The sequence below is a fragment of the Parambassis ranga genome, chromosome 10 (genome assembly GCF_900634625.1).
Source record: "Parambassis ranga chromosome 10, fParRan2.1, whole genome shotgun sequence".
NCBI lineage: Eukaryota > Metazoa > Chordata > Actinopteri > Ambassidae > Parambassis > Parambassis ranga.
In genome coordinates, this window is record NC_041031.1 from 11,531,877 (window position 1) to 11,547,751 (window position 15,875).

General features: G+C 41.7%; 1 protein-coding gene across 1 annotated transcript in view; it reads right to left on the minus strand.

Annotated features, from left to right (window-relative positions):
* Window positions 1–2,757: 2,757 nt before the first annotated feature.
* spock1 (SPARC (osteonectin), cwcv and kazal like domains proteoglycan 1) overlaps window positions 2,758–15,875 on the minus strand; it is a 74,510-nt gene continuing 61,392 nt past the window's right edge. Inside the window, exons 8-13 of the mRNA XM_028416276.1 lie at window positions 15,487–15,607; window positions 6,954–7,073; window positions 6,430–6,651; window positions 6,097–6,159; window positions 5,586–5,723; window positions 2,758–4,027 (exon numbers count right to left, since the gene is read on the minus strand). Coding sequence (XP_028272077.1) covers window positions 3,831–4,027; window positions 5,586–5,723; window positions 6,097–6,159; window positions 6,430–6,651; window positions 6,954–7,073; window positions 15,487–15,607 — 861 coding nt within the window. The 3' untranslated portion in view covers window positions 2,758–3,830. The remainder of the gene's footprint in view (window positions 4,028–5,585; window positions 5,724–6,096; window positions 6,160–6,429; window positions 6,652–6,953; window positions 7,074–15,486; window positions 15,608–15,875) is intronic.

The window sequence follows — 15,875 nt, forward strand, 5'->3', positions numbered from 1 at the left end:
AATCACTGGTAAGCAGCTGTAGAGTGAACTTATGCTCACTGCTAGCAGGGTTCCACCAGAGGGCACTGGTGTCACACACTGTGTTTACAAATTCATGTCACATTTGTATTGCATTAAAAATAATGTATTCGTTTCACAGTGACACCAACCACACAACTCCTGTTGGACCAGGTGGAGTTGGCTTTGAAATATAAAGTAGCTACAATCAGATAAGGAAAAAAATAATTAGAAAACCTAAGTGGGTAAAATAAATGTATTTGTGTGAAGTGATATGATGCTCTTTATACTGTGGTTCGCTCTCTCCTGGCTTCTCATCTCAAAGTTCCAATTTAATTTATCACCACACCCAGGAACGAAGCTGCTGCAACCACTTTTGTTAGCTGTTTAATTTATTACTGGGAGGCTGCACACAGCAAATTAGTGCCCTCAGAGATGGCTCGCTGGCAGAAATGTGCACATTTGGAATGATGTTGCTGGTTAACAATGATCCAAGATACCTCCACTGGGGGGCATAAGGGGGTCTGATCTGTCTAGAGGCTCCACAGGCTGGCTGGTGCTATGGCAGCCAAGCATGAAAGAGAGTGCGAGTGGAAGTGGTGGGCTGTGACAGATTAGGGAGAGATGATCCCTACTTATTACAATGTCTCTGCCAATTACATAGGCAGGCTTTAGACCAGTGATCCTCAAATCTAGTCCTCGGGCTATAGAGCACTGCTGGATTTCTATCCTGGCAGGTAGTTAATTGAGCTCCCCTGGGGTTGCAGGTCTAAATAGGTCCTTGATCACACAGCTAGAATGAAAACAACCTGGAAGTACGAGCAGCACTCTGCGGACCTTAGAGAGCCACTTAGACTTTTCACCTGCAAAGTGGTAATCTTGGCACATGGCCCAGGTACATGGCAGACCTGCAAAGTGAAGCTAGAGTAGACTTGCAGATATATTACTGAAATCTGTTCTTAGCTTTTTAATATTAATAGGATGAAATATATTCTGCAGCCTTACTGTTTCCACATTCTGGACCCATCATAAAGTCATGTGATGTATATATCTCCACTGACACTAGTATCCCATCCATGTTTTTCTATGCTGTGGGCCCACAGTTTCACATATTTTTGTACCAGGCTGTAACTTGCTATTTTTTTGCTGTAAAGTCGTGTATTTTAACATGGAGGTCTTTGGGGATTGACTCAGCTAGCCTCAAGTCGTCATTGCAGGAAGTGGTTTTGGCACTTCTCTGTTGGATTTATTTCCCATCCCTGTAGGTTCATGGTCCCTTGATTAAAACTAAAACATGGTAATAAATTAATGAAATGTGGGAGCTGTATCACGAAACATTTTGAGTTCCCAGTATAGAGCATTTTCTCTCTATGCCCCTTCCAGGGCTGTGCAGTATACAAAAAGTTTCTTTTGAAAGTTTCTGGAAATCCAACATTTCAATGAAATAAAAAGATGCTGCTCAAGTTTTTGCACTAAACATTTTCAGGTGTCATCAGACTGGGTTCTCATGGTCTGTAAATGATAGGCTACAGTGAACATCCCTTTAACTTGCAGTAGATATACACAAGGTGTTTCAAAATGATTGTACCATCACCTTGAGTGTAGAACGTCATTATATTTACTTCCTAGAGATGTTTATAAATAAGCATGTTTCTAAAAACACCCTTTAATATAATTATGATGAAAAAAAAACGAATGATAATATATTCATATAAACTTTGCCAAGCCAACCAATTGCTTAAAGCCCCACTTGTGGCCATCGCCAGTCTCCATGGAGACCCTGGGTTGATGGGAGGGTCTATCCGACAGGGAAGCCATCTGTAGATGATAAAGATGCAGACAATAGAGAAATGAAACAGAGCAATGAGGTGCCCCGAGGATAATACACAACCAAGCTTCCCCCTTACTGAGACAGAGATGGAACTCACTCCAGGAGAGAGAGTGGGAGAGCGTAGGAAAATAGAAACAGTAATGAGTCTGTGAGCGTGTGTGTTCAGTGTTGCTAAATAAGGTGGACTCAATGCAGAAAAAAAATCAGTAGACATCAGTGTGTATGATGAAAAATGAACAAATGGGACATTTTTCTTTACATTTGCCTTGAAAAGTGATGACGGCTGAAGAGTCTGGTTTTTGTACGCCCTCCACAGAAGCTGCATGCACATAGTTAAGGCCATTGTCTTTCCCTCCTGTCACAATGTGTTGTGAAGTGCTGAATTGGCTTTTTTTAAGGTAGAAGATTTGGTTGTCCTTTTAGCCTCTGATTGTTGTTACAATGTGTTTCCAAAGTGCTGAGCAGGCTGTTTAAAGCCTGTGGGGTCAGCTGTCCCATTAGCCAGTGATATTACAAAAACACTCATTAAGCTTTTATGTTCCTTTGGCCACTGCTGCCACTGCGCTTCTCCTCTCTCAAAGCAATAAGAGTATTTTCTCCTGCTACCATTTATGTCTGACACTAACTGGGAGAGCTGCTTTCTCAAGGTTGGAAAAGGTCAGGATTGATGGAGGGCTTTGATTGTTCTATTGCAGAGAAAAAAAGAGTCTCACATAAATGTAATTTCAAAGTGATGTGAGGGGTGTGTTTTTATTCGTGAGGATTCTGCATCATCAAGGACAACAACAGACACTGGCACCTGTAAGGTTCAAAAGACACTCAAAGTGCCACTTTACTTAAATTTTCAAAGTTACAAATAAAATTTCACGTAGTTGACATGGTGAAGATTTCAATTTTAAATCACTGAACATATCCGATGTTGGGAGGCAGAACAGAGCTTCTTCTCTGCTTGACTTCATGTGTCCTCCCAGCTCAGGAGCAGCTTCTTTCTCTAGTGTCCATGCACGGTCAAAAAGCCTCAACAGCCCTACTGAACAATTAGCATAAAGAAGTGGCTGGCTGAGACACCACAGATTTGGACTGTAGGCCCTCCAGTTTCGCTTTTCTACACCTGCTATCACTCAGTAATCCAATTTCCTAACTCCTGAGATTGGGAGAAGAACCAAACAGACACTAGACAGCATTGACATAGCAACAAAGTATTGTAGCAGCCAAATAGGCATCACTTTCTCTTCGAGATGCATAGAGCTTGACCTGGCCAAGTAAATCTCTCTTTTACAGAAACACGATGAGAAACATGCAACAACAACGACAATACATCATCAATCTCATTGCTTCCTGGACTTTCTGGAACATTCAAGATCAACAGTTAAATAATTTACAATTCTCCATGAAATAACAGAGAGGGGGGGAGCATCTCAGAGCCTGAAACTGTGGCAGCAAGTTTTGCAGAAACATTGTTCAACACTGGAATGGGGCCAGACGGTGGGACACAGAATATGAGAATGAACTGCTGATGGAACAACAGGGGGGGTAATCCACAATCCGGCCTCCCTGGAGGACACATATTTACATCCAATACATCAGCTAATGTATCTGGGCTCACAGACTGACCAGAGATAAAGACATACAGACAGTAGGGCAGAAGAGTGGATGAGCAAATAGAGAAGTGTCTGAGTGAGTTAAAGATCGCAGGCTTATAGGAGAAGGTAGAAGCAGAAAATGGAGAGCTGGAGCAGAATTCTAACAGGCTTGACAGTTGTTAAAATCTAATAGGTTCTCTGTTTTCTGTCTGAGGAAACACTTGAAAATGAAGGGGTCACATGAGGTTCACTGAAGAGAGAGATTCAGGGGAGAGATGGGGGTTATGAGAGCAGGTTCTGGGGCCAAAAGATGGACTGCTACAAAGGTAACTGGAGAAAGAGACATTGGAATGGCTTCAGATCTGTGCTGAGTTAACGGAGTTTCCTGGTCAGCTGATGGCAAAAAAAATGGGGCGGAGCTACCAAACGTAGCCAATTTCATCATCCTTGTCCTCATCTTCATCCTCGTCGTCTTCGATGGTTCCTCGGGGGTGGATCCGGCCCCGCCTCTTCTTCTGCCGGCTCCGTCCGCTCTGTGATGGCTCCTCCTCCTGGTCATCGAGGAGGATCACTGCTCCACCGCTGCCAAAATCCCCTGATGTCTCCTGGTCCTCATCTGTAGATAGATGAACAAACCAAAAAAATACAGGACCAGAGAAATGTCCCAGATTCATGAATTCTCTCCTTTTAAAATGAACTATCATCTAGATTGACATTGAAAAGACTAAAAGCAGTCACATGACTCTGCAGTAGTCACATGCGTTAGCTTGTTCCGGTTCCATTTGGCTGGGCAGGCCAGCTGGACTGTCACCAAAGTGTGCTTTCAGAGTGCATGCCAGAGGTGTGTTGTGGCTGCAGTGACTTGAGAGCTGTGTTCCTTTGTCGTGGCTGGCTTTTTTTTTACACAGACATTATTTTGGCTCTCTGACCACCAACCAGTGCCACCTTACAGGCACAGCAACAAGAATGCTTTTAACATGCTGTGTGAAAGGAACTGAAAATGTCTTCCCTCTCCATTCCAGCAGTGCACAGACATCACTAATAAGAACTCCAAGGTGTCTCTGCTGTTAACTAACCCTATTAAACTGTCAGCACTGCTTTTGTAGTAAACGGCTACAGACTCCTGATACAGTGAAGACACTAAATAGTTTTGTTCCTAACAGCAGCACAGAAGAGAAGAACACGACACAGTTCAAAGACAAGCTGTTTCTTAACTAGCTGGCTTCTCCTGTGTCTGAATAATGGCAGACTGTTCCAGTCATTATTGCAGCATATGCCTGAAGCAATGTTTAAAACTGGGGCCTAGAATCCCTCTGAGTTGGTTCTTGACTATAACTACCTTGGAGGTGCTTGCGGTGATAAAATCTGCTTGGTGTCCTTGTGTTTAAAAGCTATGGAACAGGAAGCTGCTGCATTGCTACCTGTTTGTTCTGTGTGGGAGAGTTCCTGGCTCCTCATTCTGAGGCCACTCAGCCAGAGTTAGATGAGCTTAGACTGGAGACAAAGGACCGCTGGTGTTTATGTGTGTACGTGTGTGTGTGTCCATACAAAGGAGGGACACACACCTTATCAATATTGGAACCTGCAATTACTGGCTTTGGACTGGACTAGCATTTGAGTGAGCTGTAATCTGTTCCTGTGAGTTGGGTGTGATTGCTAATCAGTATGTCTGCTTGGATTCTTCCTTGCTAATTATTGTGCTTTCCTCTCTCTCTCTCTCTGGTGAAATCCCTCAGCAATTGATCTGCAGTAAAGTGCTTCTATTGGCTTTCCGACCATTCTCTTTGAATTTCCGCTGCTGGCTTGTTAACTATGTCTTTGACATGTCCAATATTTTTTTAGTTTAAATGCAACATCAAGTCATCTGTTTACCTCCTTTAGATGCTACAAAATTATAATTTTTACACATGGCTCTCTGCTGAGAGGTGTGCAAAATGCTAGTGTTTTATCAGAGCTGCAGGAGCAGGCTATCAGAGGCAGATAGAATCAGACATACAGCCAGACTGGCTGACAATTCTAACACTATCTATTTCTTAAATAATCGCTGATACTGGTGAAAAGAGGGCAGTAGCTGCAGAGAGCAACAGCAGATTAATTATATGATGAGAACAATGCATTTCTCACATATATGTCTGTGTGCTCTGTGTTGGTGTGTGTGTGTGGTGTGGTCTTACCACAATTGGGGTTTCCTTGTTTTCTAGAGCCGGCGATCTCGTTGCCATATTTGTCCACACACCAACACTGGCCAGTGCTGCCATGACACTGGGTGGGTTTGAAGTAGCCCTCCTCAGTACAGCGAGGAATGTAAGAGCCTGGAGACAACAGGGTCATTCAGTTAATAGAAACAGAGCATCTGATTGCTGCTCAGCTGATGCTACATGTGCAGACTTCCTGTGTATTCACAGAGGGAGGGTCAACAGTCTATTAGTGCTGTGAAGGCTGCAGGACAACAACCATACATCCTGTTTAAGGGGAAGCAGTCACTTTCAATAACACACACACACACCTATTTTCTGTTACCTTCATTTGACCCAGTCTCAGTTCATTTTTTATGCTGTTTTGTTGTGAGCATCTTGAAGGTGATGTGTGTAGAAAAATGCTCCTCACAGTGTGGGTTTCATTTGAGTGAGTGAGTGAGTGAGTGAGTGAGTGAGTGAGTGAGTGAGTGACAGCTGTCAGACTGACCTATAAGGCTCTTTCTTCGACTCTGATTTTGGATCCTGCTCTTCTCAGTTTGACATGGCAACCCTACAACAAAAGAACATACACAACACTTTCATTAAGAAAAAAATGTCTTCCACTCAACTGAAATCTGACAAAGCTCTTTCCTTTACACTTTCCCCATCTTGTTAACCTTCCTTACCAGTTTACAACAATATTTTTGCATTGTTGGCTTAATTTCCTAAATTAATAGTATCTACCTGCATAAGCTCTATTGTGTAACAAATGACAAGCACATTTACATGTCTAGGCATCCTGTCGTCCATTCCCAGCTGTTTTATCACCTTCATTCCTCACCTTCGGGTTTCTGGAAACAGTAGCACCACTCGTTGTTGGACAGCTTGCCGTCCTTGAAGGAGTCACAGGAGTTGAAGAGAGGCTTCATGCACAGCTCATACTTGTCCAGGTAGATAGCACTTAGCTCAGATTGGTCCAGCAGGAGGTCAAAGTTCATGTCCAGCTTGTTGAACATCCAGCCTAGTGAGTCCTTACAGATGGGCAGGATGCTGGTGTCAAAGTCTAGTGAAGGAAAAAAATAAAAACAAATCAAAAAAATCATTTGTGGAGCTCAAGAACATGTCCAGGTCACTTGCACTTTTGTCTGTTTGAAGAAGCACGCACACATTTGTGAGTGTGTGAGAGTGCTTTTCAGCGGCAGAGCTGAGATGTGTTCAGACATGTTGACATTAAAGAGAACAGAGCAGGGTCAATGTCAACATCTACGCCAGCTCTCATGAGAGCAGAAAGTCTGGCTGTGCAGCAGGAAATGGACACAAACACTCACACACACACACACACACACATTGAGAGGATGTACTCACGTCCAGCGGTGGAGTCAAAGCTGTCAGAGGATTTGAGGTCTCTGTTGGCATCAAGGTGGAGAACTCCGAACCAGTCCTTCAGTCTGGCAGCCAAACTGTGAAGCTCTGTGTCGGTGCAAGCTATACGTGCACATGCACACACACAGACAGGAAAACATACACAGACACAAAGAATGATGAGAAGAGGGGATGCTGTCAATCTACTGCTGCCATTGAAGTGAAAAAACTCCTCTTTTCCTGCATCTTATCAAACTTTCATTTCATTTCTGTGTGTACTTTGCCTTTGTATTCCTTCATTTTTTTCCCCTTCCAGCTTTTCTCCCTGAGCAAGCAGTGCATTGATAACACACATTCAACTGCTGTTATCATTTGACAGTTACCATAGGAACCCGATCTGACATTCACATACACAATATACACAGATTCCTCGTCTGCTGTCTATTTCCTATTTAGTTTATTATTATTATTTATTTCCTAGTTCCTGTTTAAACCAATGATCTGATCAGTGAAGGAAACACACACACTTCTGTTTGAAGTTCATGTCATCCTGCTCCCACAGAAAAAGTAAATGGATATCTTGCAGTGGGAAGCCTCTTGATGGTTGCATGTGTTTGCAGTTTTATGCATGATCACACTCCTCTGCACTGAATCGCCCTGCGCAGCCAGAGCACCAGCTGAACAATATTTAATGAAACCGCTAATGTAAAGTATAAACCAGACGTTAGCAATCCCTCGTTCCCTCAGCCCCAAGGGACTGACGGGGTCTGCTTGCAATTGAAGCAGACCTCTGCCTCTTCCCTGTCTCCCTCTGCGCCTCTGTCTGTCATTCTCCCTTTCTCTCGCTCTCTGGTGTGTGATTGACATTTTTTTTCTATTCCTTCTCTTTCTTTTGAGAGATTGATGAATGTGCCTGAAGGACAACAGCCATTCTCCACCTCACACCAAGCCTGCCAATCCTGCTTTACCATGAAGGTTGAAAAAAATGCAAAGGTGGTTGTTAACATTCCTGTGAAAGTCTCATTTCAGATTGGAGGCAGTTGTGTGAAACATGAAAAGGTTCTGAGTGTTCGAAGCCTCCCTTCTAAATACATTTATTTTTATTTTGACTGTAACTCCTAATATAGTTGTAGAATGTCCCTGATGGCACTGAAATTTCAAGTCTCTCTCTCTCTCTCTCTTTCACTCACTGACTCTCTCTCTCACACACACACACACACACACACACACACACAGAGGGGGGACAGAGGTGAGTGGTTGCTGTGTGAGGACACGGAGCACACTTTGCTGTCAGTAGATCAAAATTTCTGCAGCCTGACATCAAAGGAAGCATGTCGCTCACACTCACAGGCATACACACACGCTCACACTTTCTCACACACACATGCAGGCATACACACACACATACACAGACATCTTAAGTTTAAATTTGTTGAGTCATACTCCCTGTCCTGTTGCTGAATCCTGCCAATACTCACACTCTCACTCACACACAGGGCTTTACACTTACAGTTTGGGATTGTGTGTGTTGTTGCTTCTATAAAACAGTCGGTGCCTCAGGTAACAGACAGAATCTAAACAAATAACATTTATCTGTCTGGCTATTCGTGTGACATTACCTCTGGAATTCCAAGGTGGTCAGTGTGTGTGTGTGTGTTATAATCCTTCAGGACTAGACAGATAACATTTCAGAGTGCTCTTCATTTCCACGGTCTGGAGCAGAGAAAGGCAGAACAAAATACCAACAGCTAAACATATTTGTCTTCACCTCTTATATATAAAAGGTTGCCTGCAGACAGAGGTGCAGTCAGAACCATGTTGCAAAAGCCTTCTGTTCATTTTTATGACTGCACTTCACCCCACATCAGTTTTTTTTATTTTGTTTTGTTTTTTTGCTCCATGGTCTTGCTGTCTGTTCCTTTTGAATCAGTCTTTGCTTTAGCGATTCGTTTGTTGCCTTTGAGGACTTTTTGCTCATTTTCCTCCATTGCCTGTTCATTTCCAACTCCTCTCTAACTCAGTCCATTTTCTGAGATTCAATACAAGCCACTTATCACACCACCTGGCTGTACCTAACCCACTTTCTGTCTTAGACTTAGAAGACCACTTTGATATGTCTCCTCTTTCCTTCTCTAACCTAAATTGCTTTGAGTGCTTCATTTCCCATTTCTCTCAGTGCACATCCCCCTACAGACTACAAAGATTTAAGTGTTTCTTTACTTTTTTTTTCTTTGATATCTACTCCTTCCATCCCTCTCCCTCTTATTCCACTTCTTCTTCCTCCTTGGACTTCATCACTCCTCCACCTCTTGTCCTTTCCTCTAAAGTCTTTTGGACTTTGCCTTTCAGCTCTGAATGAGTCTCAAAGGACACTTCTTATCTTTTTTTCCTCATTCTCTGTCTCTCTCTGTGACTGAAACTGTTTTGGACGGGCCGACACTGTGTTTGGTCTTTGTGGGGCACTGAGTCAGAAAGGTGAAACACACAGAGGTAAAACTGCCTATGATCTCACCACCACTATGTTTTTTAAGTTAATGAAATATTTAGTTAACTTATGCACCCTTAAATAACTTAAAATATCTCATTTATTCAACCATACTCCCCTGTAAAGAGCAAATGTCACAGTTCTTTTTTTTACTTTTGGCAAAATTACACCTAACATGTTAAGTTGGGCAACAATCAAGAATAAATATACTGCTGATGATTTTCACACTGATATCTAAAAATATGATGACATGAACAAGAACGCCTTCATTGTGTCTCTGCCACTGCGTGAGTTTACAAATCCTCACAAATAACAAATTTGATCAAAACTCACCTACCAAACAAACCACACATGGTTACAGCCGTGAAAACAGAAATCGACTTTAACCTCAGTCCCTCTGCCTGTTTCCCAAAATGTCAGGCCAGGAATGAGCGTAAGCAGCAGAAAACAGCATGAAAGCCAGTCTTATAGCCTTTACTTCAGCATGCTGCTTGAATGGAGACAGGTAGTGGCTGCAATAGTACAGAGAGTAGACAGACAGTGGTGCAATATAAAAGGGCATTTTGTACAACCCAGTATTGAATGCTGTCTAATTTGTGTTTTTTTTCTCTCTTTTCAACAATTTTTATTTTTAAACTATTAAGCTTTTTCTCAAATCTTCAGCCCATTGAAAATGAATGGAGAATTTTCTTCCCCAACTTTGACCTTCAACTACTACTTCATACTTTAAGCTACAGAAACTAATAAACTATCATTCTGTTCAGTTATTTGACTACATTTAACTATTTGTAACCAATGTTTTTTATTTAGCGCTACAGTTCGGCAGGATGTCCTCTGCTCTTGGCTCAGGAGCGCATAGCAAATAAACTGTACATTACAGAGGAGATGCAGAGCAGGTCTGATCTTGTTTAACCTCTTGTTCTTTTCAGCTCCAGATACAATTCCAGCCTTCTATTAAATTCTAAAAAAAAATTATTTTTTCATTTTTATTTTTTTAAATAAATTCAGCTCACATTTAAGCTTTTTCAGCAATTCACAGCAAATCCTCCAGCATGCAGCAATCAAGCGCATTTACTTCTGAAAATGTTTTTTCTAGTTTTTATTCTGTGATGCTGCAAACTGATGTTCACGCTGTATGAAATTCTGACCAGTTCACCATGGCAACCACCAGCAACTAGTCATGACTCAGTGTGTTTGTAAAGTAAAAGGCAACTAAGGAGGAAAATGAAAGAAACAAAGATGTAAATGTGCTTTCAGTGGTGATTATTATTTATTATTATTTTTAGCAAGCAAGTTTAATTCTTATCATGAAAATCAGATATAAAAATGAGCAGCAGCCACAAGCTAGAACCCTTTTGGTTAAAAAGTTGCAATAATAAATGTCCAGATCACTTCTTCAAATATTAATGCTAGTGTATCCTTAAGGCAAACCACTGCTTCCTACTGTAATTGTTCGAGTAGAGACTGTGAGATGAGCCGTCCAACTCGTCATCAGGTTGTTTGACGGTGAACTTTTACCCAGGATGCAGTAGGAGTAGATATTCAGCCAGACACATGGGCTTCGTTCTCACATGAGAAGCTATCGATCACAGCTGGCATGGGTCAAATATCAAACACTGAATCATGACTTGGAATTACCTTCTTATCTCCCTTCCTTCCTCCCACCTTCCCTCTCAACACTTCCTTACTCCTGCTGCTTCTGCTGTCTTTTATGTTTGTGAACTTAGATCAGCAGAGTCTGGCAGCAAAAAACAAGCCATCAATTCTTCACGGGCCGATGCAGACACAAACACCTGCTGTAGGTGGAAAAGACTTAAACTGCGAGCCAGCACGCACCGCTGAGTAGGTAGAAACACATGTTCCTGTTGTTCAACTTTAAAACAACTCTGTAAAAAGCATCAAGCTGATAACTTCAACCCAGGCACAAATAGAGGAACTAGGTAATGTATTGGAGTGAGTTGAGTGACATTTGGTTTGTTGTGGTCAGACTTACTCATCACTATGAGTCCATCTAGGACTCTGATACTGTAGATAGTTTTGTTTGTGTTTATTTTGCTACAGAGGCACATGGGATAAGTCAGGACTTGTCAAGGTCTGAGGCTCAGGCTCTGCTTATTGTCTTGACAAAATCAGAATAATGTGGAGAAGAATGAGTACGCTGTCACCACAAATTCTGTCACAGGACTTTCAACCATGGGGGGACACGTGGAAGACTTCTGGTTTTCTATGTAAGCGCCACAGCCAGTATACAATGCAGCTTAATGTGACCATATGTTGTTTTTGTGACCCATTTATGTTCAAGTCTGAGGATGTGTTGTGTAATACATAACAATGACCATGTTAGAGGGCAAAGTTTGTAGGAATCCTCTCCCTTATTTTATCTTTTTTTTCACTTTTCACTTACTAGTACACATGTACTAGTATACACTGTGAACACATGTTGTGGTCATGGCTGCCATTAGGAGATGATTGAGTACAACTTCCTCAAATTAAATATAGTATCACTCCCACCAGGCTGGTTTAGGTTGTGAGATGAATGTGTCCACCAGACTTCCTCATATATAACTCCAAACACCAGGAGACGTCGGGCCTTGAATTCTTCCATGGGATTCTTTTATCATTTATGAATAATTAACTAAGTTTGTCATATAAAAGGGAAGGAGTGGCTCTAAACTCAGACAGAGGGAAAGGTGGGTGGTGATCACCTTGAGACATCAGGAGTCTTGGTCAGATCAAATCAAGATTAAACGCAGATGGAAAGAGAGAGAGGAGTGATGGAGGCAGTGGAGGGAGATGACACTTTTTAACAAGGTAACAGAGGGAGGAAGAAAAGAACTGTGGCAGTCAGGTAGGAGATATGAGGAAGATAGAAGGTCAGATTCATTAAAAAGATACAAGGGCATGTTTGATTTTCTTTGCCCCAAGCTATCAGCAGACCTTAACTCACTCTCTCCGGCAGTGAGTTAAGGTTAGCTCAGATAATGATCAGTAATACACTGTCTGCACAGACACATGAAAGTGAGACAAATATAAAGAGAGAGTCAGAGAGACAGAAGCAATTTCAGTATTGGGAGAGCTTTCTAAATGAGGAAATAAATAAATAGAACACTTCATTCATTCAGAATTACAGGTTATTGACAATAATTGAAAAAGTAAAAAACTGGAAGTACCATAAATACATTATTAATACCATCGTGAGACAGTACTCAACAAGAAGATTTGTTTGAAATAATGACTAGTAATGTTCTGATATCTTAACTGTGAGGGAGGTGTGCTGAGAGTCTTCACGACTGGGGAAGGTAACGATGAGTAATGTAAGTTTTGTCATCAGTGGTGTGAGATTATGTATCTGTCAGTTTTTGGTTTTAGATTGTAGTAACTCAGACCTGAGCTCCAAACTCCCCCACATGCCATCCTACTTAGAAGGTTTTGCATCAAAATAACAGTAAGGTGCCTTGGAGACCACAACCCTGGACTGCTTGAACAAATGACCAAATGACAGTCTCAGTACTTTATATTCTCTGCAGGCAATTGGCATGTGTTAGGAGAGGATAGGAAGTGTAGAGGCAGAAGAGAGGAGAACACAGCCTGTCCTCCTGTGGGCTCTCTGTGGAGAGGGAAGAAAGAAATGCCAGAACATTTTTAATTTAGCAAGGGGATTTAGCCCATTCATCCTCTTTGTTTTGTCAATGTCTTTGTTTAGTAGCTGACAGAAAATGAACTGTTATAATTTCAAAAATCTAATTTGACCATTTAGGCCTTTACACATGATCACCTGCTGGATTGCTTTATGCCAGCGTGAGTCCTTGTTTGACAGGAGAAAGTAATGATGTTCAACATCCCAGCAGAGATGACAGATCAAATTAGATCTCAGTGTCAACATGTTAACCTTTGCTGACAAACACACAAAGAGCAGCAATGAGTTATGGGTGCAGGCATAGTTTTTCTCATGCCTTTGTAGGTTATAATACAGTTAGCAATACAGAAACTAATGTGGACGAAATTCAATGCAAAATTCAAAGAAGCCACAAAAAACGTTGAGGAAGACAAAATGATGGACTGGAGATGAGAGACAGAAACTGAGCAACAGATTGGGTGAGGAGGGAGGTGTGGGGGAGATGTGACTGACAAATGCTCCCCCACAAACACAAAAAAAAAAAAAATAAAGGCTATTACGTATGGTTGAGGCAAACCCAAAAATATCATTTTTAAACTGACCCTGTACTCAACACTGAGGTGCAAATTCTGTGTGTGTGTCTGTGGGTTTTAACCTATTTTATTTATGGAAAGCACTTTGTGTTGCAACGTTTTACATGAAAGGTGCTATTTCAATAAAGTTTGATTAGATTAAACAGTTCATATTTATTAATTCCTACACTTAGTTTGAATGCATATTATTTAATATATTTACCTCATTATTTGTTGAGCAGGTTCTGTTCTAAACACACAAATATTTTCCTTCAGCCCTCCTGTTTTCACATTGATTAATTTGTTTTTACATACATGTATTCTTTGTTAAATGGAGCACCATCCTTCAGTTACCAAATGAATGATTCCATTTAGATATAACAGTTTGTGCAGTGTGACGTTCTCCCAGTGTAAAAGTGGCACAGCAGCCCTGTTTACTGTGAAAGCAATGCTCATGGATCTCCACCTGCAGGCGCAGGTGTCATGTGAACTGAGCTATTTACTAGTCAGCTATGAATGTTCAAACCCAGCTTGAACCTGTGGCAATCAGTAAACACAGAGGAGTGATGGCACATTTCAAACTGTCTTTGGACTGTTACCATAGAAACCCAATCTGACATATACACCTACTGCCATCCCCATCTGTTTACCACTTTGTGTTGCTGATCTAATGAGACATTCTATCAGGTTGAAGAAATAACAAAAACACACGTCACTCACTGCTCTGGCCTCTGAATATACAAACATTTGGACCTGTTATGGTTGATTTTTAGGACAGGCTGCACTGAAAAGTACAGCGACACTCATGAAAAAAAGATGCCAGAGCCAGAGAGAGGGGAAGAGAAAACTTTGACAAAAAAGTCAAAGCAGAGTCCTTCTCTTTACACAAACGTGTCCGCACCTCAGAGGCAAGCTCTCAGCAAACACATCACATCAGTGAAGTTTATACTGGGCAAAGACAGAGGGGAATTAATTAGACAGCAGTTAAGTTGGTAAAATACTTCTCTGTAAGCGCATCACTCTGTTCTCTACATCATCCAGGCTTTAACTAATGGAGCAGAGTGTAGGATAAGGAGGAGCTCTCATTAATTAACAGACACTTTCCTTTTATATTAAACGTGCCTGATGAACCTCGAGATCCTTATAATGCTTCCTAATTGGAAAGTGATTAGGAAGGTCTAGAGAGACAAATATGCACGTGCTCGTGTGCGTTTCAAGTGTGTATGAAGGGTATAAGCTTGGATAGATGGTCGGGTGGATGGAGTGAGCCACAACAAACGTACAAAGTACAACCATCCCACCACGTCCCCATTTGGGAAAGAGGAAGCCTGTAACGATAACAATCCATCCTTTTCTGTGCTTCTTTCCTTTAGATTGCATTTCTCTGCCAGAATCTCTTCATCCATCTGCTGAAATCCTATTTTCATGACAAACAATAAGACACACACACTCACTCCATCACTGATCCCTGCAGCTGTCAGAGAACGGGCGGGTGTGATGGGATGGGAGGGGAGGAAAATAACATGAATAAGGGGAGAGGTGACAGGAAAGGAATGGAAACACTTTGAATCACCAGAGAGTTTGAAGGATTATCAGTGAAAGAGCTTTTGTGTGTGGTGTGACTCATAGTGGTGCGTTTCCAAACCTGAAAATGACTAAAACACAGATTATCTTCTGCACTCATCCTTTTGTCACTTCATTTTCCCTTTATACCCATTCAAGAATCTACATATGAGCATCCAGCAAAGCTCACATCAAATGAACAGAGAGAGACAAAGAAGACTGCATGCCAGTCCAAATGACATGTAATTCACCTAAATCTGCAGATCTAACTAGAGAGATGGACAGTTAAAGGAAACTCACCAGGTTTCTCGGTGCTGTGTGGCGGTTTGTTGAGCTCCTGACCAGGCAGGCAGGGACACAGTCCATCGCATTTTACTGTGATCGTCTTTCCAGACAGGCAGCTGTGAAACTCCATCTTACACTGTAAAAAAACACAAAACATGTTTTTGACTATGCACAGTGTACGGAGAGAGTTGCACAACTTCTCTTTTTGTAAAGGATACGAAAACCAGCACAAAAGAAAGTTTATGAGAAAAAAAGATCCAAGTATGAAGTACAAATCCCCAGGTGCAGGGTTTGCTTAAAAGGTCTGTGCAGCCACAACAAGCAAAGCTGGTTGCATCCATACGAACTACAAGGGCACCATTGGAAAACCAAAATAATGCTGAGTTTGAAGACAGGTGTAAAGG